The sequence below is a fragment of the Branchiostoma belcheri genome, unplaced genomic scaffold (genome assembly GCF_001625305.1).
Source record: "Branchiostoma belcheri isolate BF01 breed outbred unplaced genomic scaffold, Haploidv18h27 scaffold16, whole genome shotgun sequence".
Lineage (NCBI taxonomy): Eukaryota > Metazoa > Chordata > Leptocardii > Amphioxiformes > Branchiostomatidae > Branchiostoma > Branchiostoma belcheri.
The window spans coordinates 1,603,285-1,628,811 of record NW_017803046.1 but is presented as its reverse complement, the minus strand read 5'-3'; the positions used below and the strand labels follow the sequence as shown (position 1 = coordinate 1,628,811).

The 25,527-nt window shown below is 42.8% G+C and overlaps 1 protein-coding gene across 4 annotated transcripts in view; it reads right to left on the bottom strand.

Annotated features, from left to right (window-relative positions):
- Positions 1-1,320: 1,320 nt before the first annotated feature.
- The window catches only part of LOC109466014, a 29,556-nt gene continuing 5,349 nt past the window's right edge, over positions 1,321-25,527 (bottom strand). The window contains exons 2-11 of one of the 4 annotated variants that reach the window (XM_019763537.1): positions 19,106-19,657; positions 10,642-10,702; positions 9,681-9,836; positions 6,382-6,578; positions 4,853-4,998; positions 4,377-4,643; positions 4,045-4,119; positions 2,938-3,049; positions 2,306-2,447; positions 1,321-1,831 (exon numbers count right to left, since the gene is read on the bottom strand). In XM_019763537.1, the coding sequence (XP_019619096.1) occupies positions 1,691-1,831; positions 2,306-2,447; positions 2,938-3,049; positions 4,045-4,119; positions 4,377-4,643; positions 4,853-4,998; positions 6,382-6,578; positions 9,681-9,836; positions 10,642-10,702; positions 19,106-19,614 (1,806 nt within the window). In that variant the 5' untranslated portion in view covers positions 19,615-19,657 and the 3' untranslated portion in view covers positions 1,321-1,690. Of the gene's footprint in view, positions 1,832-2,305; positions 2,448-2,937; positions 3,050-4,044; positions 4,120-4,376; positions 4,644-4,852; positions 4,999-6,381; positions 6,579-9,680; positions 9,837-10,641; positions 10,703-19,105; positions 20,209-25,527 lie in introns of those variants that run through there. The other 3 variants (XM_019763534.1, XM_019763535.1, XM_019763536.1) reach the window with 3 other exon arrangements.

Sequence of the window (25,527 nt, the reverse complement as noted above, 5' to 3'; positions counted from 1 at the left end):
GCTATTTATAAAAAGTACAATGTGTGTATATTGTATTTTGCCTTGGCAACTATAAAGCATTCCTGTGAAGCCCTACAGGGGACATAGCAATGTTTTATTCTCTGAAAATTATAATGTTGTTGACAGAAAACAATGGTTTGGTGGTACATTTGTCTATAGCTTTTTTCACATTTTTACACACTTGAATATAAAGCCATGCTAAACAGTGTCTCACACACATTGATACGACACACAAATACACTCCAACACACAAAAGAACCTCCTTAGAAGTTTATTGCAAAGTTGACACCTGTCCAGATCATTTGTATTTTGTACCATTCTAAAAATAATACTATCCCAGAGTCCACCAGTGTACAGCACCTTCACATATCCCACAAACCACCTGAGCGAAGGGAAGAGCACCATACTGAGTACCGTATACAAGGAACCACAATCACCTACAACGTGTCTTTTTAAAGTTACTAAGTCGTTCACCCCCCCAAAAATGCTATGAACTAAAAAATAATTTAAAATTAAAACTCACCTACTAGTGTTAATGGTATCTACCATACAAATATGCAGTATATTGACCCTATCTAAAGCTACATTGTAAACTTATAAATAATACATCAGTATCTATATTTTAGAGGAGAGTTTTAGAGGAGAGTTTTGTTTGCGGTGACTCGGGACAACATAAAGATAACGAGCAACCCTATGATATACACTAATCACTTAGAGTGGAAAGCAAAACATGCTGGGCATCAATACGGACCAAAAAAAATGCCTCCGCTCCTGAGGCGTCGCCAAAAATGACATTTTTCGCATGCATGATGTAACCAACAGCATCGATGCATGTCTTCCCAGATATCAGATGCAGACTTCTGAAGTCGTCTTTGTTACTAAACTGCTCAACAACTGGAAGGTGAGATACAATTATTACAACACTCTTCTGTCGTTCTCCAAAAAATAGTCCAGCATTCCCTTTCTTTAGAAGCTTACTGCAACTGCATTAGTACTTGCAAGGCACATGATCATCCTTAGCATGGACACTGGAGCCCATGAATATGGTTCAAGCAATGTTTTGACTTGAGTGCTTCGTTTCTATATTGATCAAGACTACTAAACTTTCTTACATCGTATATTTGTTAATGAATTGTACATCACATCATAGTTAATGAAATGTAACACCAATAATGTACCTTTTTTTCAGTATACTTGAGTCTGATCTTTGGCCATTGGAGGAATGTGGAGGTATGTACTTTTACTTAACAGTTTGTAATACTAACGGTGTGAAGCGTGCAACCGTAAAAGGCTCCTCCAAGTACATGTAGTAATATTTTGCTCTTTGCCAGGAAATGTGTGGCTTGTTGACTAATGACAGAAAGTATCTTACTTCATCATCAACTCAGTTGTTTATCCGCCCCGCCACCGAGAAAAAATATCCTTGCCATTACTTAGGAATGCTATGACTGACTTATCATATATGTTTTCATAATCTCTATGTTATATGTAGGGAAGGAAGGGCCGTGAATTTGAGTAACCTCAGAGGCAATCTTGACGTTAAGTTTGGGTTGCAGTCGTTCATGATTTACTTTTGAAGCGCGGTATCGCTTTCAACAAACGCTGTGTCGGTACATTTTCGCCTGAAGTTTTAGTCAAGAGCTGCCTGAGGTTATCCCATTCACGGATTGAGGGGAGGGGTGTACAGGGGCTATTTTTGGACGACTTCGATGCCCCAGGATTTGCGGGTGCTCGTGTCGTCTGCATCCTGTGGGCTGATGATGATGTTGCGCCCGTCCATGTCCAGGGCAAAGTCTGTGTCTGCACTGGTGATGACTCCGTTAGCATGGATCTGTGGGAAGGAGGCAGTCATTGTTTATACATTGAACCCAATAGTTATGTATTGCCAGAAGGGTATGTTTTCAGTTTGGCCATGGTTGAGTGTGGGTCTGAATGTATGTCAACAGCATAACTCGAGAAGCTGTGGAGGGATCTCCATGATATGGTTCACCTAGCATTTTCCAATGGTACTGCAGCAAGCTTTTTATGCATTTTTAGTTTGTAAACACATGTACATACATTGTAGACCGGTGTGAAAACCGGTAGTGACCAGACAGAAGAAAGAGAACATTTCTATCGCTTTCCAACAATATTAAGTACAATATCTATTGTACATCTGTTTTCACCTCACAGAAAACTTCTGCAATTGTGTTTAGTATAGATGTACATGTGGCAAACAACTGGCCCTGAACAGAATCCACTCCAACTGTGATAGACTGGACTCCAGGCAATTGGATAAAAGTTAGAGACATTGACTAGGACGTACCACCCATTTCTGGTTCCTGTCGCCCGTGCAGGGCCCCAGTTCCACGGGGGAGGGCGCGAAGGAGTCCGCGACCTGCAGCGCACAGTTCTGGTACTTCTTGTTACGGAAACAGCCTTTATCATAGCACCAGAGTTGTGTGTCACTGTGGTGGTGAGAAATCAAAATTGTCAAACAAAATAAGAATACTGAATGACTCTTCTAGATGTACAAATACCATAATCTCCAAGCAGATTCTGGGGGGCAAGGGGATTCTATATTGGCGGCCTGTAACCATTGGCTGCACCACGTATTGGATACTGCCTGGCCAATTTGATACTGTCTTGCAACCACCCAAACATATGCTTATTACTTAGAGATTACAAATACATGTATATCTGTTCCATGGACAGGTACTGACCGACCTTGTGTAGAAAGGAAAAGCATTTTGTTCTAACTATTTTCAGAAGAATATATATATTCCTTGCAATAATCTTTTGATAGAGACAGAGGATCCTATAAACTTTCTTTAGTGGATGGCTCATTCGTTGACTGCTTTCATGGTGCTGTTCAGGCAACAATTTTTGTTGGAATTCCTTCTACAGAATTAGCAGTTAATTTCTGTTATATAAGTTCTGTAACAGAAGAGTACTTACTTTGTTGGTATGTTCTTCTGTTTGGCCACCGCCTGCTTGCCTAACTGTGGACTGTCCTCTGCCTCAATCACTAACCCATTACTGCCGTGATGGGCCAACCGGAACCACCGACCTGTAAGAGAAACACATTATCTTAGGACTTGTCCTTTGTTTCACCATCCTTGGAGTTGTAGTTTCTGTAATGTGTTATATTAGTCTGTTATATTACTATGTATAGTGGTGTGATCTCGCTTTATGTTGAAATAATCTGACAGCTTGTTCTCTTACCAAGTGGTGAACCTTGTTTGAAACATTTTTTGGAGGATGACGTGGAACAGAATTGTTACCTGAGAAGCCACTCTGCTGTTTGACTTCTTTTTCATTGGTTTCATTGAAATCTGAAGCTCCTGTGCCTCTGATGTGCTATCATTTCTGGCAGTTATTCGTCCAATGTAATGTGGTGTCATTTTCATATCTTTGTACTGACCAAATTTGTGCTAATCGAATTCGCTGCATCATTGTAACAGCTCATGATGGAGTACCTAGTATGTCTATCTAAATTGGTCCATACTTAGCCATAGTCCACATAAGAGGCAGGCACATTGTTTGGGTAATTGGCATTTGAGGGAAGCACAGTAGAACGAAAGAGGATCTCTGACAAAATACTAGTATCCTTTTTGATACAGTTCCAAACAAGTTACTTGTGTATTGTTGGCCATAATATGCCACCAAGGTATGGAAACTTGGTTAGTAGCCATGATAAATCAAATTTTCCTTGACCCAGTCCAAAAAACAAACGTTTGAGTTAGATGTCACCTTCAGCCCTGATGTCTAATGCGGTTGTTAGCTGTGCGTATTGAAACCATGGCCCGATGGAATGTGGAAATGGGTACATGTGAACACCACCCACACCTTTGGGATATTCCATTCTTAACCTTGAGGGTACGTTCCTTAACGTTAACTGTCATGTCTCTTTTCTAGAATTTAGCTCCAAAGATAGTTGTGGTGTCTTCTACATCATACCAAACAATACTGGCTGTTGTTTTCTTCCGACCCAGGTGTTTTGAATGGAATATCCCGTTAGGATACAAAGGATTTGGGGGCCTTCGAAGCGCCACCTAGTTTTACCAAGGAGCGCCCTGCCTACAGAGGCGCTGATATCAGCGCCCCTATCACCAGGAGCCGGCACTGCAGCACCATAACCTGGAGGGAATTCCATTTTGCGTCAGTTAACATCATGCCTTCTTCTTATTTTAATATCATGCCTTCTTCTTATTTTGTTGCTAATTTACATACAGAGTGATGCGTTTGACCTTCGTTTTACGAAGAATCAAAAGTCTAAAACCAACGTTTAAACCAGCATAAAAAGTACCGATGTGCATTTTTTTCAGGCTGTTCTAACTCTAGTTCGAGGTAACAATAGGATTGGTCATGCAAATTAAATTGGAAAACCCCTGTACCTTTCAGAACCTTAGCTATCTCCTCCTCCTTTACGGACATGTGTACAGATCCGTACTTCGGGTCATCCTTAGCCACTGCCTTCTGCGGAGTGGTTTTCTGTTGCGTCACTGTTTTCTGCGTAGTTTTCGTCTCCGTCACCACACTCTGTGTACTTTGGATGGTGCTGAGGTCCTTGTCGAAGTACCAAGAGATCGGGTACAGCGACACGAACCCCTGCGGCTTTCCAGTCGGCTGCATCGCAATCGCCGCTGGGTTGAGGGAAAGACCTGCGGGGGAAAACGTATGTGTAGTTTTTACTGTGGCCGCTTGAAGGCGCTATAATACCGTGGTATCCTCCACTTGGCAATCACCAAGAGGAAAACATATACATGTACATGTACTGTTATCGGTTATATGGCACAGTTAGAACCACTTCCGTTCACGAGTTTTGAAGAAAACTTTAAAATGTGGCCTTCTTTTTGTACTTATGCCGTACCTGTGACGTACACGTTACTCCTGCCATTCCCCAGGTCCACCTTGAGGTGTGACGTGTGGCGGTGTTCCCCGTTCTGGATGAAACAAGCAGAGGGAACGCCCGGGAAATCCGACTCAGCCTGCCCGTTCACGCTCGGCGTGGTTTTTCTGCGTAAGAATACAAATTAAGAAGACTATAAAACACCAGTCAACAACGCAATGTATTTCACAAACTAATGATCAATATGTTGCTGGTCTTGTAGTACGTTTTTAGAGCCTTTTGAAATTCAGTAGTCGGAAGTTCATGTCAAAGTTGATGTTGAGCGATGGGAATGGAAGAAGACATGGTCCATAACATTGAAATAAAAAGAGGAACAAAATCTTGATGGATCGACTAACGGTTTTACAAGATAGCGGTAAAGCCTTAGGCAACTATTAAAATGACCTAATCGGCATCACACTGTTGACGACCGTCGAGTATCACGACTTGATTTTTTTCGCGGTACTTTTCGCGGTCACTTCCGCGGTGAACGCATAATTACCGTTAACAAACGACTTTTTGCTGAACCTGCCGCCACTGCGAGCGTTAAGTTCCGCAAACATGCCCTTTATTTTCAGACCGCGAACTTTTGTTACCGCAAACATAAAGTGATTTACAGCATATGTTGATCACCAGACGGTCGCCGAATTTAAAAGTCGCCAGAGAGAGTCGGCTTATTTTTCGCCTGAAAATTTACCGTTACAGTGGATGGGATTTGGTTACCTGCTAACATCTGCCAATCTCTTACGAGGGGACAACAAGGCCGTATTGATGACGAAAATATCCTTTTGTGCTCGCAGACGGGCGAGCTATTTTCATGCCGTATGACGCCAAATTAAGACATGTTTGGATTAACTTGACTCTTCCTTATCTTAATCACGTCCACAGCCTTAAAGATAGACAGCTTTACTGGCTTAACGTCTTGATGCTATAACGTTATATATAAACGGCATTTCTTACATCTGGAGATAAAGTTGATCACTTTCAGGGGATAAAAATTCTGAACTAAACTCGTCCTTTAATTTGCATACCGTGTAGGCGTTTCGCAGTGCTATATTGATGTATGTGTGACATGCACTGGTGTGCCTAACGCCTATCGGGAGATGGGTATTATGCTGAAGTGGCATGATAACAAAATATCAATAAACATTCAAGATTACAGTATCGCACCAGTGCAGTGCATTGTAAATTTGGAAGGGGTTTTAGATAACAATGACCTAGACCAGTAAAACTGCCGCAAATCAAAATATGCGTCTGTAGTAGACTCTGTACATTCTTCAACATTGTTCCATGACACAAAGTATTGCTGTAGAGAATTAAAAATATTTGCTGGTCAGTTTTCATGGCGTAAACTGGGATTTTCTCTCAATAATAAATGAAGTTTTTACGTCGCCCCGTTGTTCCATTCAGCGTATAAAAGAGTCTTTTCGTTCATTGACATACCTGATGAAACTATTCACGGAGTGTTTTATCTGTTATTCCGTTACGTAACTAGGTACACCAGGACCCACCCTTCCTGCATCTGTGACACCTGGTTGCGGAAGTTGCGTAACTCCGTCCGTAACTCCTCTATCTCCTCCTGGAACTTTCTTCTCTCCGCCTCCTCCAGTCCTCCGCTGCCACTGCGCATGCTCTCCTCCGTCTGCATGGTCTCCATCTGTGAGACGAACTCTGACGGCGCCATGGTCTGACCTTGTAGGGCCGTGATCTGACGGGAAGGTCAAATACAGGAAATAGCGGTATGTGTTAACCGTCCAACATGGCGGACAATGATGACGTTATAGTCACGTGAGTGAAAAGGCTCTATCGATATTGTCGTCATGTGACCCAAAACTTTTCTTGTCTCTAGTATAGTAATGAGATAAATACGAACTTCTCTCAATGGAAAACGGGTTGGTTAGTTATACATGTAACATGCTGTAAAAGTTATTTTTACAACTACACGTTGTTTTTATCTCACTAAATCTAAGAGTGAGTGTGTTCTATTTTATTCTCATACGCAACCGAAGATATAAAGACTTATCATCATTTTGGCATCCGTAATATTATATACTAGTACGTCAAACGGTGTTGGGGATACATGATTTACTTTATAAAGTGTACATGTGCACATTGCAGAAATGCTTTTTGAAACGTTATGATAAATATATCCACGTAGGCTGCTATAAGTGGTGTTATCATCATGGCACAAATATCATATGAATACATAGCATGCCCCTAATGTCTTGTCATACGGGGTCAGCGTAATTTTCTCACAAAGCGACAATGTTGGTGAATGCCAGGAGACACGAGAATATAAGGCTTAAGTTGAAGAATATAAAAGACGTTTGAAGGAAAAAGACATGTTACAAAAATCATGTTCGAAAATGCAAACAAATGTTTGTCTGTGTTTGTGGCGTCCAGGAAAGATTAAAGGGTTGGTTTTTGGCATTACACAAGGTATGCTTGATGTGTAATACGATACTAGTGTAGCTTTCTTAAAACTGTGGTTCAGTGTTTGTTGGACGCTCCCACGACTTTCAACTGAATCCACGCCAACATTCTGCCATGATCACACTAAATACATCCACACCCACTGGCACTACTCAAAATGTCGCAGGGAATTACATTCCAGACTTCCCTTCGGCCCTTTTCATCGCCTATCAGTCATCTACAGTCGGTCATACAGGAACATTTACCGCTAACAGGCTGCCTGTATTACCCGTGGATTTATCCAATGAAACCCGATATAAAACTGCCGATGGGACTAAATCTTATGTAGGTCATTTTAGGAGAAAAAAGCAGTGCTGTTTAAAACGCGGTCACATTCGTCTGGCAATATTTTGTCGTAGGATTTCTAGAAAAAGTTAACTATCCACAAGGGTCTACGGAAACCTTTTCCGTGACAAAACAGTTGAGCTGAATTTTGTACGACACAACCACGCGCGGTGGTCCCAAGAATGCACTTAATTTGCTGTCGTCAACCTGTCGTGCGACAATTGTGACCGGGCCCTTCACAGTGGATATCAACTTCACGAATCATGGCTATACATAATTCATAGGGATGTACGTAGTATAGATTGTTCTAAAATTAGTGCTTATATATACAGTCTCTTTGTACTGCCCGTGACCTAAGGGAATATGGCTATTACGGGATGTTATCTTGACAAGAATCTAGGAGCCACGCGTGCAACTTCTTTCACCAGGCGAAGTAAAACTCTCCTTGGAGAAAACATGTGCAACTCGTTAGAAAACGTCGACTGCCCAGGAATATGTGTGGAAACAAGCAGTGTTTCGCAAATAGATTTTTGGACACTGGTGATTGTACAACGTGGATTTGATCCCCAAGCAGATAATGGTGAGGGGGGAGATAGTTATAATAATACACCCTTTAGAAAACTTAACGATCTTTCCTGCCAACATCTGCTTTGTGAATGTGATAACGTGGACTAGCACAATACAACTTTATTGAGTACACAGTACTGACCAAATAAGAATTTAGTAGGTAGTTAGGCGGTGTGCAGCGAGTCGTGATTCCTCGCGGTAATTCTGCATTAAGCTCTTTAATGCAGTACTTAACCTTTTCGACATTCCTTTCCTGCATATCAATACTGTAAAATGTACGCGACTGTGGTGTATTGAGCTGGGTACAACATGTGCAGGTAATCTAGACCTGCCGTAGGGTTGACACACTTTGGGACAACTTTGGGAATTCAAGCCATCAAATCTATCAAATTTTAGAAAATCTGGATTCAACTGCAGGAAATATTCATAGATTTATCAGCGTGAAACGCTGGGGGGTAACAAAGGTGAGGAGCCTGGGAGACTGACCGATTGGTCATGGTCACGAGCAGGGGGCCTGGGGGCTAGACAAGGTCACGGTCACACGCTCTCTGTTTTATAGAAGACTAGCCTGGGTGTAGATTGTTGAGCGATCACTGGGCGCAGGGCTAAAGCTAACATGGCTGAAAATTCTGTCAACCTTCAGAAGCAGTAGAACAACAAGAAGTTGACTTTATAGGAGTAGAGAGGAAATGAGGGAGCGAACCTAAGCTGTGGCGTGGACAGGTATTCCTTTGAGGAAACTTGAGGCAACAAGCCCAAACTCCTTGTGGTATTTACGATGACAGTTACATAGCTGTGGTGTCGAGTAGGAGACATAAATTGTTAAGTGGCGAAGTACGACTTAATACAAGGCGGCTGGCCTTCAGTTTGTACCGTCAACAGCGCCAATCTTCATGAAACTAGACGACTGTGCCCGTTTAATTCACAGTTGGGCAGGACAATAGTTTATTGTGGGGCTACCATGTTCACATACGGAATGTTGCGTTCTTGTTTAAAAGTTTCCATTTTTGTCTTTTTCGAAGATAGCCCTCATCGCTCCAGTACAAGTTTTCGTTCGTCCAAACGACTGTTGAGTGGCGAATGCAAGTCTGTCGCTATAGTCTGTACAACAATAGCCTGGATGCCAGACCCATAGCACACTAGGCCCACTAGATATTACTTTGTCCCCAGTGTGCTATTGGTATGGCATCCAACAACAGGTACGACTGCAACTGTTGAGGAGAAAATATTGTAAAAAGCATACCGAGGGAAAGACGAGAGAGATGAAAAAAAGGGAGACACGTTAAAGGGTCAATGTGCTGGAAGTACTTTCTTGGTGTTTATGGTATTGTGCTGTGAGGGAAGTGAGGGAAAAGTCAGCTAGGTTCAGTGAGAGTTTTCGTGCGACAAATCACACGGTGTAGAAAGTTTCTGTGGTGCCACCAGTGGTCCAAGATGGCGGGTACCCTGAACACCTTCCCCCGTCCTGCGTTCATTTTACCCTCACCTTTGCCTTGTAGTGTTTTTCCAGTTCTTCCCGGTTCTTGTGAATTAAATCCTCGTAGTGTCGTCGCAACCTTTCCAGCTGCTCGGGAAGCGGCCTGCCCCCGGCGCCACCGGCGGTCGAATCCGCCACCGATTCGAACATTAGTCTCCCACGCTCCTAGCGGTTCCAGAGCGCAAGGCAGCGATGAAAAGTAAAGTATCTAATCAAGACCTTTGTACTGTAAAGATATATCTTTGCTCACCTCCCACCAGTGCATTACACCAAGAAATCATTTAAGTACCGTGGACTAGAAGGACAACGGGCGAAGGGACAAGCGACTGTGACTCGAAAACTGAAACGTGCCTTATTCACCGATATTAATAAAAGAACACCACGTAGAGTGTAAGCTGTGCAATGCTGCTTCCGACAGAGTGAACGTACAATTGGTGACAGTTACCAGGCCAACCCATCCTGAAGTCATGTCAGTAAATCCCGTGGCAAAAGCTATACATAACCGTTAGACTTTTACCAAATGGTATTAGCTTGTTATTAGTTGGTGATATACAGGGATCTGCATATTATATCTTCATTGTGGGAGTTGCTTACGTGGCATGGATGAAGTTATTATTATTATTAAGAACGTAGAAATTTATACATATATTAGGGGTTAGACCTTTACGTTAGGGGTTAGACCTTTATGCACATATACTCATGATTGTGATTTTTATAAAGCCATTGTTAAAACTGTTGTTGTGAATACCACATCATGCTGTATAGAGGCATATCGTATTACTGCACAGTAATAATATTATCTTTCGTAAGTACTTCATGTTGGTAATAACTATAATGCACACGAATGCAACTCTTTCAGTAGTACGAAATCGCGACTTTTCTAATGTTTAGGGTATATTCGTAACGCTCCCATGCGCTCACGCCACCTGCCCCCCTCCCCCTTCCCCCGTTCTGTTTGCTGGTTTCCTACCTTCCTTAGACTGCCAACTTCATCTTCCAGTTTCTTCCTCAAGCTCAACTCTTCCTCAAACCTGGGTAGAAAAACAGCGAAACTGATTTGTTACAATGTAATGAAAAAAAAGCATTTACGCGTTAAGTTACAAGAATCATTGAATAGAGACGGGGGACGCCACAAACTTTCTGCAACTTTGATCCACCGGTACCGGTCAGCGATTCACATGTCTTCCCTCTGCATGAAGTGACGCTCTATAGGTGGATTTGTCATTCTTTGACAGAGACTCGTGGTGTTCAGTCCCATCTCCCACCAACACGGGAGTGTCGTCAAGTTTTGTGCCTTACAATAAATCACCAATCCCCACAAACATCGTACATGCCTATCAAATGTCACCTCGTGAATTGCATTATACTTACCATTGTACGATCAAATTCGGCCAAATAGGTCTAATATTAGGCCCAATATACTTCACATGCCAACCTTGTTATCAACAAATTCCCGAGCGATCCGCATGCCACCTAGCGTACGAGTAAAAACCTTTAAACGTGACCGCTATCACACTCCGGGGTTCCCCAAGGGTGCACTATCGACCCCCTCTACCAGCAGAGCAGCAGGGCGATAGTACATCATGCATGCTGCATTGCCTTTATTCGAATTCCTGTCAAGATTTATATTTCACCACGGATTGGATATTGAACTTCCAGAAAGCTGCACACTGATGAAATGATACATCAAGGAAAAACCATTAAACTTGGAGATCAGACTCTCAAGTTTTCGTCAGTTTATGGGTCACGTTATTCTCCCCAGACAGTACGTGCACCGACATACCAAATATAACGTGTTACCGAACATCAGGTGTGCCGGATTGGGGTCGTGCGCTTTGGGGCTTTAGCAAGCTACAATCGATCCGTCTAGAACAGTTAGGTAGAAACGTTTATATTCTGTGGGTGTCTGTGTGAATTTTGCAAATGATATTAAACTTGCACATGAAAAACAAAATGAACATGGATATGCTTGCGGAAACGATGAAGCTACTATCAGTTTGTGTGATGACTGAGGATGGCTATTACAGAAAGGTGAGGAAATGACGTCAGCTTACAAAATTGCAAAAGTTGTGCCAAGATCGAAGGTCGCCTGAGGATAGAACGCAATGCGGCAGAAATAACGAACAACGTCACTTCATATTCATCATAGAGCAATATTATTTCAGGCATCGGTGCCGCGCAACAGCTCGAGTGGGTAATCTTTCTCCACAAATGTCCATCATCACTGAACCCAATTTCCAAAGGTCTTTTGTGGGAGTGGGAGGCAGTGGTGTGTAATGCCTAATTCTTTTGATCAATTTCAATACACCCCCTTCACAACAAAAACAACAACGAAACACCCACGTACGTATACGTGATTTGAAGACTACAGAATTTGTACTTGAGACATGAAGGTAGGATGGGTGAGTGGGTTGAAATGTAACGCAACAATGCGTGTAGATTTAATACTCTCACCATTGTACTGGCAGAGGAAATTGCAACTATGGCCGACTCTTCAAAATCATTAGCACAATGCGTAGACTACAATATTATGGTACCAGAAACGTTTTATGTGCGAGCGGAGAATCATGAATGATAGTCTCGTGAATATGTGTTGGAATGGGAGGAGGGAGGCTTTAGAAATGCCAGCCCTGCCAGTGTCATGGGACTGCCATCAAAGTCTACAGTGAAGAGACTTATTCTTGTACATGTATAACAGGCACGAGACCTTTTGTAGTACAATACATGGGTCCTAGGGGGTCCTGTACCATGGTCCTGCTTTTTTTCTGAGAAATGATGGACACTTGCAGTGAGCCATTACTAGTATTAAGCATATAGCGTCTTTAGTAATGACTGGCACTCTCGTACAGTGTTGGTGGGTATTACTGATTCCAGCGAAATCTTCAGACAGCTTTATTGCGGCGTTTGCACTCACGTGACTATGACGTAAGCACCCCCCCCCATGATAGACGGTTAAACCAGGAAGTCACATATTTACAAGTCTGACTTTTCACGTTTACATCATTTATAGTCTAATAAAGAAGAATTAATCGACTTCAGCATATCCCCTGTGTTATTTGTCCCTGGAACTATTGAAGTTTAATTTGCCATAGATCGAAGCAGACATCCACTTAGACTGAGTGCCTCACCCACGCGACATTATACTGTCAGTGCTCTTTTCTCTGAGTCAGGATGAACTTGCTACATGTACGACAAGCGTCAAATCGATTTGGACGGAAGAGTTGTTAACATTTCGCAGACAATGGCAAGTCGAGTTGAGGTCGAGCCTCCGCGAGGCGACATTAGGTCTGTCACTCTTCCCATCATGGTGGCTGTCACGGCAGTGTGCGTGGCGGGAATATCGACATCACAGGAAAGGACAAGCAATCGTAGATTTAACGTCTTTTCCAGCTCGTGTTAAAATAAAAGAAAAGCAAGCATCCTACAGACTGCCTAGCACACTTCATTCATATTTCCGACAATTTTGGTACGGTCGGTGGCGTGTCTTCGAGCCTCTTTCTAACTGTATATCTCCTAGGAAATGTACTAGCCTGTCTTCCCGTTACCCGGGTGCAACATGGGAGGGCTTCTGGCTTTCTGTTGGAGGGACATCGTGAGTTTTATCACGTCTGTGGAACACTGAACAGTCATAAATCGTACCCATTAGTTAATGATAGAGACATGGTTCTGGGCTCCAGTCATATCTCATAGGAGCTAGGGACAAATTACTGTGCAGACACACATCATGTCTTACCAAATGCTGTGGGGTGAAAATGTCTTTTTATCAGAATGTATCACGATTTTTAAAAAAGTTAATTGACGATTGCATGTATGTAGTAATGACGATAGATGGTAGGTGGTAAGGGGGTTAAAAATGAATGCACAAATCGATGGCAAAATATACCCAGCTATACACCAGACCACAGAAATATGGGGTTAACATCTGCACAAGTTCAAGAACTGACAATGTGGTACGTCTGCGGTAGAAGACCCCTCCCAGGCCCCTCCGGAACCTCAATTTCCCATCCAAGCCAGCCTAGCGGGGACCAATAGGCGGGCAGCATTTCGGCCACACCCACAACCCGCGCTTTAGCAAGATATGGTTGAAAAAGATGTTTCTCAAACTTGTTCAAAAGATACATTTGTAAATTGTTTTCTGAAATTCTGTGTCTTTGAATAGTTGGAGCAAAATAACTACCGAGCCGAGTTAAACCATTTCGGCACTGGGCTTCTGGTGCTTACGTCGGCCGCGCGGCGTACAAAACAGTATCTTAGGCCAAGTCTTTGTCTGTGAAAATGTAAGAAAAGAGGCCTTGCAGTCCTGTCCTGCCGATAACCTTGTTGTCTCGATTAAACTTTGTTACCCAGGCGGTATGATCTCGAAAATATTCTTACATTGTTTATCTGACATTTCCAACTCCGATTACCTGCCGCGCCGTATGGAAGGATGCTGTTCAACCCCATTGTCAAATGGAATCGACCGCAAAGTGGGCGTGGCGCGGAATGCTGGTCACCCATTGGTCGCCGCTAGGCTACGTGGATGTGAAATTGATGTAGGTCTCCCCCCTCCTCCCCTCCACACTTTTCTCACGGCAGGGTGGCGACATAACGGCCGCACATGCAGGGGCACTAACCACCAAGTCAAGGCCATGTCCACCCCATGCAACATTTCATATTGATAAACTCAGTTGGATTCTTCTGAGGCTGTGCCAAAGTGACCTTTTCAAGCATTCAGGTCCTGCCAAGTTCACTTCCAAGTGCACTCTGTTATGATTTGAGAGAAAAGGTCAATGTGCTGTCAGAACTGTGCGGCATGCAGCTGTGGTAGAATCTTGTTTCTGTTACGTTTGCCAAGCTTTGCCTGGTCCATGCCAGTTGACATCAACGGAAAATCTCAAGACTTCAAACAGGCATACTGTTGTTTTATACAGTCACTGCACGATATACGGAATCAACTACAATCGTTATATACACTAGGTTGTTTTTTCTTTGCACTTCGCCAAGAAGGTTATGTTTTCGTAGGCGTTCGTGTGTCTGTGTGTGTGTGTGTCAGCACGATAACTCAAGAAGGCTAAAATGGATTGTCTTGATATTTGGTAGGTGGATAGGTCTTCATGAGACGTGGAACTGATTAAATTTTGGGCCCCCTAGCGGCTTGTTATGGTACTGCAGCTGAACTTCCGGTTTTGATATCTCGTGATCTAGACATGCTAGGGTGACGAAATTTGGATGGTAGGTAGCTCTTGTGCTGGGGAAGAAGTGATGTGAGTTTGGCCTCCCTAGCGGCTTGCTCTGGAACTTCAGGGGCGTTAGTTGAAAAATATTTAAAGGCGGATAACTCTAGAACCGATTGATGGATCGTCGTGATTTTTGGCATGTAGGTAGCTGAGGTGATGCTTAACATAATAATATTATAATTATGCATATATTAATGTAATTTGAATAATTAATGAGGAAATTCTATAAATCATCTGCATTCCCTGATAGGACTATTCAAGCTTGTGACATATGTAATTAAGAACGGCAGAAATACAGGCAGATATCGATTATGCAAATGAAGACTTAATTTGCATAATTAATGAGAAAATGTTATATTTACATAGTGGTAACTGCCTGGAATGTCATACTTGGAATATTTGAAAGTTATGTGAAGGTGAACATAATTAAACATAACTTATTCAAATAAGGACCTCATTTGCATAATTTATGAGGAAATGCTATAATGGCATTCTTTGATAAGATAAGACTGTCTTCTGGTGTAGAATATGATCAACAGATATAATTGATGCAAATATAGGATCCTATTTGCACAATCAGGGGGACTAATCTATAATTTCTTACTCATAAAGGCTAACATCATTTGGCGAAGGTATGAGATCGTGGAACTCTAGTTAACAAAAAGTTAGGTCCCTTTTATGGGTCCTAACCTTTGTACACACTGCATGACTGGTTCGGGGCTGGTACCTCTAATGTAATAGGGAGTGTTGGTTCTGTGAAATTCTGCGATGATGTGTCAGCGTAAATGTTTTAAATTGTAACGTAAGGTTGTTACTTGGAACATTATTATCAGTGACATTCTCCGGCTATTTGCATGGCCTGACACTGTCAATCAACACGTATAATCTTTACAGACAGCTAAACTTAAGCGGCGATCATTGCCCGATTTTTGGCGTTGACAAAAGAATTCACCAGATTACGCCAAGCTAAAGAAGTCTATTACCGTCATCAATGCAGCCGGATGGCCAATTTAGAACATTTAACCCAATTATTCGCTCTCCGGCGGTGTGAAATTGTTAGTAATTGTAGGGAACGGTTCCTCAAGGGAAAAGGGAAACGGTGTCATGTTGATGGTTTCACTTTTGGGGGCCAATTTTTCAGTGAAAAAAAATCTAAATCAGCCGCCTTCCTTTTCCAAGATTGATGATTCAGTTTTCAGCATCGCTTCTAGAGAAATATAGCAACAAACTGATAGCCAAATTCCAGTACCACTATGACTTTAATTCCATGGCCAGACAAAATCTAAAACACATACACAGGTCATGCCATCCAAATGCTTGACTTCGAGTCGCCTGTATGTATATGATATACCGTAATGTATCGTAACGAACTACGTGAGGTTTGACGGGGAATATATAATTCTTGCTTCTCCTTGCTTACTTCTAGGGAATCTTGTTGTGGCACATCGGGATTCCAAACGCGCAAGGGGCCAATTGGGATCAAGAACCCGGGGGCGACCACAGTCAACTAACTTTCCTTCTGTTCTGATACAACCGAGCATACACTCACAGACGATGGTCTGTTGGCTTGGGTTTAATAGCCTCATGACAGGCTTCTTAGCTTTTTACGGCTCATTGCGCGTGCAGTTTTCAGATTATGTCAGTTGTGTTTTTTAACTAGTTTTTAACAGTCTAACCTAGACTAGGCGAAACCGGGCCAAAAGAGCTACAATGCCCTTACAATAAGCCTGTGATAGAGGCTACTGTTGGGTGGTGTTTAGTAGATCTAATTGACGGAATCTAATTACTCAGGAATGTGAGAAGTGACGAGGTCACTCGCCGGCGCCGCGCGCGTTCGAACCCCTCACTTCCCTGTTATGATGTGGGTAATCTACAACTCTAATTATCGTTACGATGCCCATTTTTGTTCGAGCTAATTTTGGGGAAAACATGTGATGCCAATATTAAACCCACATACTAACAATACCTATTATTTATGTAAAGGCTAGAATGGTCGTTGCTTATTTGTTTCGCTACCGTACAGGTGCGGCCATACATGTTACGCTTACGGGATCATGAACAATTCAACAGGGCCACACTTCGATATGCACACAATATATCGTAAACTTCACTAGATCAAGTTGCTACAGGTAATAGTTATGTAATCTAGTATATATCGGTAATGTCCTTGGTAATTCAAACGAATTTCATTGATAAAGAAGTGTAATTTGCAAGTTTTGTGTGTTTTGTTGTACGTCAAATGATACTTTTACACAGTGGATTATATACAATCTATAAAGCCATAGGTCATACAGAATGCAGTGTTGGTCGATCAACAGTCTCCATCTAGTGGAAAAGGGGGTCTGACAGCCCACTCATGCCCCTGGGTATTCTCAATGACAAGTGCACAGATACGGGCGGCAACAATGGCAACCGCACGGCCTGGCCTCGTCCTGTTATCACAAATATGCCCGGATTGTTCAGCGGCGTGTGAGAGGCTTTTCAAACAAACTGACTTTCTAACTAAAACTGTAATCCTCTCAAAGGGGCCTGGGCTAGGTCATATGGAAAAAAAGAAAAGGATACAAAAAGAACGTGTATTGTGCATGTAAACCTCGCTAACCTGTGTAAGGTGAAACAGGTGGTTGAAGGCATCGGAAGGTGTGTTTAGACTGGCGAGGTGTCTAACTTGTTCTACACTAACTGTATGGGTGCAAAATGCCGGGAAGGCACTCAACGGTATATGTAGAAATGTAGGTCACTCAAAGATTCGGTCCATGCGCCTCTATACATACCATGTCTTGTCTTATTGTGTTCGTGTCGCCAAATGCTTGTCACATTTTTGGAAGTTCGTTAAAAAGCCGCTGAGTTTAAGTTGTGGTCATTGCTATAATTTTATCTAATCGCCAAAAGGAATGTGTGCTCTTCGGCTGCTTGAAGGTTGCGTTGCAAAAATAGCGAAACTACGAACGCACATACGTATATATAGCAATTCACATTTCAATTCAAAAATTTCAGTCCGAAACTGTCGTCTATCAAATGTATAACTAGTACTGTTTTTACATCAAACATCAAGATACATTGTGTACAGGAAACAAACAAAAACATTTCAAACTGAAATCAAAGAAACGGAAAAAAGATCGCATTTCTAAATTCACTGAAGGGAGCCAAAAAAACAGGGTACAGCGATTTCGTCTCAATCCGTTTATCGTCCATTGCCTGAGGGAACAGTGGGTGTTTATAAAGGTCATTTCACCTTTTGTTTTACCCTTATCTATTCCAATACCTGCATAGAACATCTGGGAGACAATAATAATATAACAATATACACGGTCCAATTAAAGGAAGGCTCATCTGGAATAAAGAAAATTATAAAAACCACTCACATATAAAAGATTTAGAAGAGAAAAGGGGCGTATGAATAAAACATGATGTCAGCTCATCCGTTTTAGGTCAGTAAACACGAGACATGTTTTTAAGTGTTTACAAGTTACGCTGTGAGATCAAATAATGTTGGAGTCTAAAACCAGCGTCACGGACATGGTGGACAGTACAAGGAAAGGCGGTCAGTTGTCCGGAACATGGCATAGTGGACATTGTAGTCGCTGTCCAGAAACGTCCCTACTTAAGAGCATAATAGCATACAATGACACAAAGGTCACAGCGACAAGACGACAAAATGGCGGATGCACTGGAAGGTCACGCAACAAATGAATATGAGAATGGTCGAAATGAAAAGGTCACGAGCTTCTCTCAACAAATATCGACAACTTTGAGGGGTTACGTCAGATCAAACATACCCATACGAGCCGACTACCAATTTTTGAGTGCAGTGAGGCACTTTGCAATTTATTGCTGCAAGGGTATTACGATCGCTGGAACTCAACTTTTAAATTTATTGTAAATGGATCGATAGCACTCACAAAATTGGTCCCCTGTATTCTACGATAAGTTTAAATGTGGGCAATATTTTTGACGTTTATTACTAGACCAGTGAATGAGGGAGTCAATGTTTTATATCAGATTACAGGAGTACTATTTGACAACCTGTGATATAGTATAATATACATGTATATAGAGTGCGATAAATATGAATAAATATGATTAGATGCATATGTTTTCATGGGACACTAACGCCATTGAAACTTACAATAACCACAATATCAACGTTATGACACATCATACGAATCTGAGACATATTTAAATTTTCAAAACGAAAAGATTACTTTAGTTACTAACCTCATCTTGAAGTCCTTGATGTCGTTCTCCAGCTCCGTGTTCCGTTTGGTGAGAGTCTCCGTCTCCTCCTGCAGGGTCTTGATGACGGTGGTGGAGCCGGACCCCGAGCTCTTGGCGCTCTCCAGAGTCAGGATGTCCGTCTCCAGCTGCTTCTTGGTCTCCTGCAGCCTGCTGATCTCCTTGACGATCTCGGTGGTAGTGGACATGGCGCGGGTGAAGACCGGGCTGGGACTCATCAGCTCGTCGTACGAGTGCTGAGAGTCCATGCTGGAGCGGCGGGACCCGGGCGCGCTGCCCGTCAGACTGTGTCGGGATGACGTGTAGCTGCTGTAGGTACGAGTCGTGGTGGAGTCGTAACGTCCCGGCGACTGGCTGGACAGCGTCCGTGCCCGCTTAGGGTACATGGGCTGGTAGTACACCCGAGCGGACACCACCTGGTCGGGGGACGTCAGAGACGTCATGGAGTGGGACATTCTGTTGCTGGTAGACATGAGGTTGGTCTCGCTCATCTGCTGCCGGTAGCGAAGCTTTCTCGACACCCCTCCTCCGGATCTAGATTCGGAAAGAAAACGGGCAGAGGAGTAAGGTTCGTAGTCGTAGGTGTTTCTGCGGGTGGTCAGTCTGTCAGAGGACTGACTGCGGCTTCGGTACGATATTTTCCTGGTGGCGGGGGCAGCGCTGCTGCTGCGCCGCGTGGTGGGCGCCGTCGGCCCGCCGTACCCGCCGCTGTACGCGGTGGACGTGCTCGTACGCCTGACGCCCGCATCCCTTCCCCTGACGACATAGCGCGAGCGGTCGGTCTGTTGGAGCTCCCGCGAGTAATAGTGCGTGTGAGACATGTCTTCAGTGGCGTTGTATCTTAGCTAGGTGTTTTACACGTCAAGTCCCTGTCAGCGGGAGGACAGACTGGGCCCCTCCGGCGGTGTCTGGTGTTGGGAGGGGCGGGACAGGGGAGCGTGCCGCCGGCGACGTACAAGGCGACCCACCCGAGATGACACACCTATCCTGAGCTGCCTCGCACAAACGGTGCCTGAAAATTACACGCAAAACCCTCGGCCCGTACGGAACAGCCCTGATCTAATCAATACCTTCTCGCTTTGAAGTTTGCACGGTCGTTGTTTTTGTTTACAAACAAACCATCTGTTTCTACAGGTGTGGCATGACGTCATTACACGGAGATACACACATATTACGGATTCGCAATGACGGAAAGATGCACATTGTGCCAATACGCCGGAAACGGCTATCGATGTCCCCATACATTACACGTTATAGCGTATTGGCGATCGAAGCCCTCAATACATCTGTGCTACTAAATGTTTAATAAACAAGAATTGCGTGATCAGTTACACCCTTGGGACATACCGGTTAGACCTGTTCCCTACATCGCTATTGTTAGGCTACTATACAGAAGCGTGCACTTAAATATACAACGAGTACATATATATAAAGATTCCGTTCGTGTGTGTGTGTCTGTAACGTTGAACTAACTCCCAACACGGGGCCTCCTAAAACGGGTCTTCGATAATTATACACGGTCACGTCAACCGTAAAACAACCCTATCGCCGCGAATACAAGTTGGCCGTAAGTATTTCTTACGTATTGCTACCGGTCCTGCCGTGGTACATTGTGTATATAATTATGCAACAAGATCGTCCGATTGATAATCATGACATAAACCTAAACACGAAGAGAAAAGATAAAAGTCACTGCGTAACTAGCTCTACCAGTGTAGTACATGTAGCTGCACGCACATGTCTGACTGTGTGACTGACACACCCCCAGTGGGGTTTGAATGGACGTTTTGTTTGAGATAAGATCTCCCGTGATAGAAACACTGTAGCTTCTTGTAATACATGTACATTCCTGGTCATCAAGTTCAAGTCTGATATATTCTGGGCCCCAACTCTGATGGTCATGATACTGGTTACTGAAACGTATAAATTACGGAAGAATACGCGCTCGGATATTTGTTTTTAAACGAATCTTTTTTTCAGGCAGGAATGGACAATTAGGAGTGATTTGTAATACGAGACAAAAAAGTCGAGGCTTTCATACAGTCTCTAACATCTGTTTAGTGGCGTTGTTTGGGAAAGTTGCCAGAGAAAGTCACATGACTTAAATACATCTTGCAACAACAATGCTGACCTTGGCAATGAACGATGATTTGACTCTTGTAAAATTAGCAAAATTGGTAACATTTCCTGCTCAGTACAAAATATAGCTAAATACATTTCGACGTACTAGAGAAAAATAAATAAGTTGCAATATGTATAACAGTTATATGTATATTAATAGGGGGTCTAACATCTCATTACATGTGCACATCAACTTTATTTCGATGCATGTAACTACATATATAGTATACAACAATCAATAACGTGCAAGACAATGTTACACAACTGTTACGTTATCTTATAAACGCTTGCCATCTAGGAATAACAATCATTGTGGAAGAAATCGATATTGCAAATTTATTGAGTAAATTTCTGTACTCCGTTTTGAAAACATCTGGGAAATTCCTTTTGTTGTTGACCGGTCCGGGTATTTGGATTCCAAACACGCGCCCGTCTGACATGTTCGGCTGGTGACCTCCCAAAAAGACTGATGACACAAGGTCAAGGGTGACGGGGTCAGCAGGCGTGCCCTTGACATTGGACTACTAGTATTTGGAAGACTCGTTCATATGTGTGACAGAAGATTACTAAGGGTGACCCACTTTCTTTCTTTGTCGCCCCCAGCAAAGCTATTCGCGACCAAATGAATTATTTTATGGATTATTTGGATTATAGGCTACTTCATGAGGATCTTGAATATTCAACGGTTATGAACATTTCTACAAGTATGATCATTTCAAAGTTAATTGCAGTGACTTTGACTGAGGAGGTTGATTTGATTTGATTTGGACTTTAATACCTCGCTCACCGTGCCTCTTACTATGTAGCATTCGTTTTCTGTCATTTTATGCCACAAAAATAATACTAGTAGTAATATGATGCAATGTCCTTGGCCAATCCATATTTAGCCTCGATATCTGGCTGTTTATCAATAACATATATGACCACCCAAAATTCTTGATATGATCACTTCCACCGACATTACCTTGGCTATCCTCCTCATTTCAAGCGGCCCACAATTCAACCCTATATTTTGGGACGTGGGGATCGTTCCATAATATCGTTGTTATAGATAATAAAAAAAACATACTCTTTGATAATACAAATTACAAGTTCATGACTAAAGAAAATGTGAACACATCAAATGTCACGAACGCTGTGTACCAAGTGATTTTATAACTGAAAATAAGATTAGGTTGGAAAGAGCTCAGTATAAATCCAATGTTGTCAACAGTGAACCACCAACACTACAGAACGATCCCCGCTCCGGCTATATCGGTCCACAGATACGAATGCGTGAGCTGTCGTCTGCGTTGCCATGGTGAAAAAGTGGGGCTTGGCAAATTCTGGATCTCCCGAGCAGCAAAACTGTCGACCAGGAATTACGCAGGGAAAGCCCGAGAGGCTAGAATAACCTAATGACGCCTGATTTTGCTTCTGATTCAGCCCAAGCCTGATTGAAAGCGAATGAGAAACTCTCAAGTTCTGGGAATGACCCAATAAAATCCTCAGAATCATTAGCAATGTCTACTTGCAAGGGTAGAAGGAAAAATCAACAGAAATAGGCAGCAACAAAGAGACGAAAACCGCACTGGGAACATAAGAAAGGTAAAATAAAAGGTAAAAGAAAGGTGTGCCATTCACAGCTATAGGAGAAAGTAAGAATGTCAGTTGAGAACTGGATCATTTCAAAGAAGCCCACGCGAACGTCTTCACCAAAGCGCCATCTAGCGACAGTCCGGAGTGGAACCGTGCTGTCTTGTACGTGCTTTGACACAAGTGATATTGTCAGAACTGACATGACTGATAAGGCACAAAGAAGCGTATCTTTTGGTGTTTCCTTTATAATTACGTTCGAGAAGGTAACGCATTGTCTTGCTATAGTAGAGTATGTATGTCGGATCCAATACTTAAAGTCGGACCAGAACCTTTTTTTTCATACAGTGCAATACTAGTACTAGTCTAGTATCCACTGGAAATATTGCTCCAAAACCACTTTAACTTAGCCTGGGTACCATCCTGGTTAGTTTACCCAGGCTAACTTTAACTAACGATCCACGCATATCCGAACCCTTGACACGTCTCTGTGAAGAAATGAAAACATCCGTATCGCTGTATCAACCATGATCCAAGACATGCCAGAAATAAATCTCCACATCACATATTTTGGCTCGATGCTTCTAGTCCGTACGTCAGTGGAGGATCAGCATTCCTGATGTAATGTCTATCTGTAAACAGATGTCAAAGACCAGTCGTTGTGGATACAAAGTTTAGGAACTAAGGAAGGGACTTTCTTTATTGATAGAGATTCAACATCACTCAAAGTATGTCAGTACATGTAACAGTGCGTCCAAAAAGGGTTACCAGATTTTTAAAGTTTACACACGGAGAGTCAAGGCCATGTTGAAAGTACCGCTCTCTGTTTGAGGAAAACTTTCTGTAAGTGTCTGTAGAACTATCGAGGTTTACCGAGAAGGGCGCCCCTGTTAGGCCGTTGAGTTAGGAGGTCAGTGACAATTGGAAAACATAACAACCCCCCGCCTTCCAAACCGATGACACATTTCGACTTCTGAGAAGTACTAGTTAGACATCCCTGTAAGGAGTTTTTACACTTCGTGGGCTAGACACGTGTCTAGTTTTGCGAAGGGAATATTTCCAAAAGCAAACTGTGTCCTCCCACGAACTTTCACATAGAAACGTTATGAGCTAAATTTATTTGCTCTATTTAAGTCACTCAAAGACCCCCTCTAGTATTTTGCCATTCGTTAACCACTTCCTTTGCTTCAAAAGCCAAACTTTCTCGCTGCAAATAAATATAATCTTGTGTCAAAATATAACGTACTAAACCTATAGCACTACATTGTCTTAGTACACGTGTACTATCAAAGTATTAACGTTATGAATTATCAATCTCTACGTGGATCATTACAACCATCGTTTTGTATGTATGTTGACATTTTTCCGGGTGGTTGACAGTTGTGTGGTCCACGGCGCACCTTGATATCGGCTTCTTTTGATAAGCCACAGTGACACGAGTACTGTCAAACCGGTCGGACGGCACCTTGTACCTGCTCCACCCAGGTGACTATGTACACAGTCGGGGCCTTAAACAAACAATGGACCGTGTCTTCCTATTGTCAGTAGATAAACCCATCGACTCTATAGAGGAAGGGGCGTGCACCTATCAATACAAACCGGGATAGGGGCCCCAATATTATCCTATAGGCCATATAGAAGTCTATATAACTGTGAAATGTACTGAAAAGGTAGAAATGGCGTGCTTCTCAAACGTCATCTTACCATTACAAGAAATGTTCAGATTCAGATTATTTTCTGTCAGCATACAGGACCAGCAACGGTCGTGGTGTAGCCCACAGGGAATACTCATGTTGCAGATTTGATGTTCCTGTTGTCTGATCGGATGTCCTGTCTTCCTGTACAGGAGTCTTAACAGGTGAGAAAGGTCTCGGGTCAGACGGCCATCCCTTCCCATGCCCACAATAGAAGCGCTGACATGGCTGATGAGTCATGATAAAGTACCAATAAATACCGTATAATTATGATAATTACGACCTCAATTGGCATAAGCGTGTTCCAAGTAATTATTTAAGTATCGGTGGAGCTTCTTCCTTTGCAACGATGTTTCCTTACTCGAATTGTTGTCAATTTTTCATCGTTGCTCTGCTAGTCCCTAGCCTGTTGCCTTTCAGTTCTGTCAGCGATGAGGGAGATCAAGTGTCACTGTGGTCAAGTGTCACTGTGGTCAAGTGTGGCCGTGTGCGACAGGGAAGCAGGGCTGGGCTTCATTACTGTGACCTACTTTTCGAAGCTTGTCATTATACTACAGCAAAATACAGCTGAGGCTGGCAGAAAACGGGTACCAATCATGCAGACGAAGGTAACGATCATCCTCTGCCCGGAGTGTACAAAACTATACACAACTGAAAAGACACAAATTCTCTACCGTATTATCTACGGAAGCCTCTACAAGCTCAACATGTTACCAGTGAGACTATATAGCTTATCAAGTGGTTTGCACTACTCAACTCCAGCCTTCTTTCCAGATTTAGGTTCGAACGTCACACATGCAACTTGATCGCTGGATTATGCATAAACTTAAAATTAACCTATGGTTTTATACGAAACAGATATATGACATCTGACTAATCTGTCTGACCAAAGGGATCTACAGTAGGTTAGTAGGGGTTTAGTTAAACTGGACCACGCTCCAAATAAGGAAATAAAGGAGTCTGAAGAATGTATCCCGTCGTCTTAGTTATAAGCACATGGACAAGATGTAACTT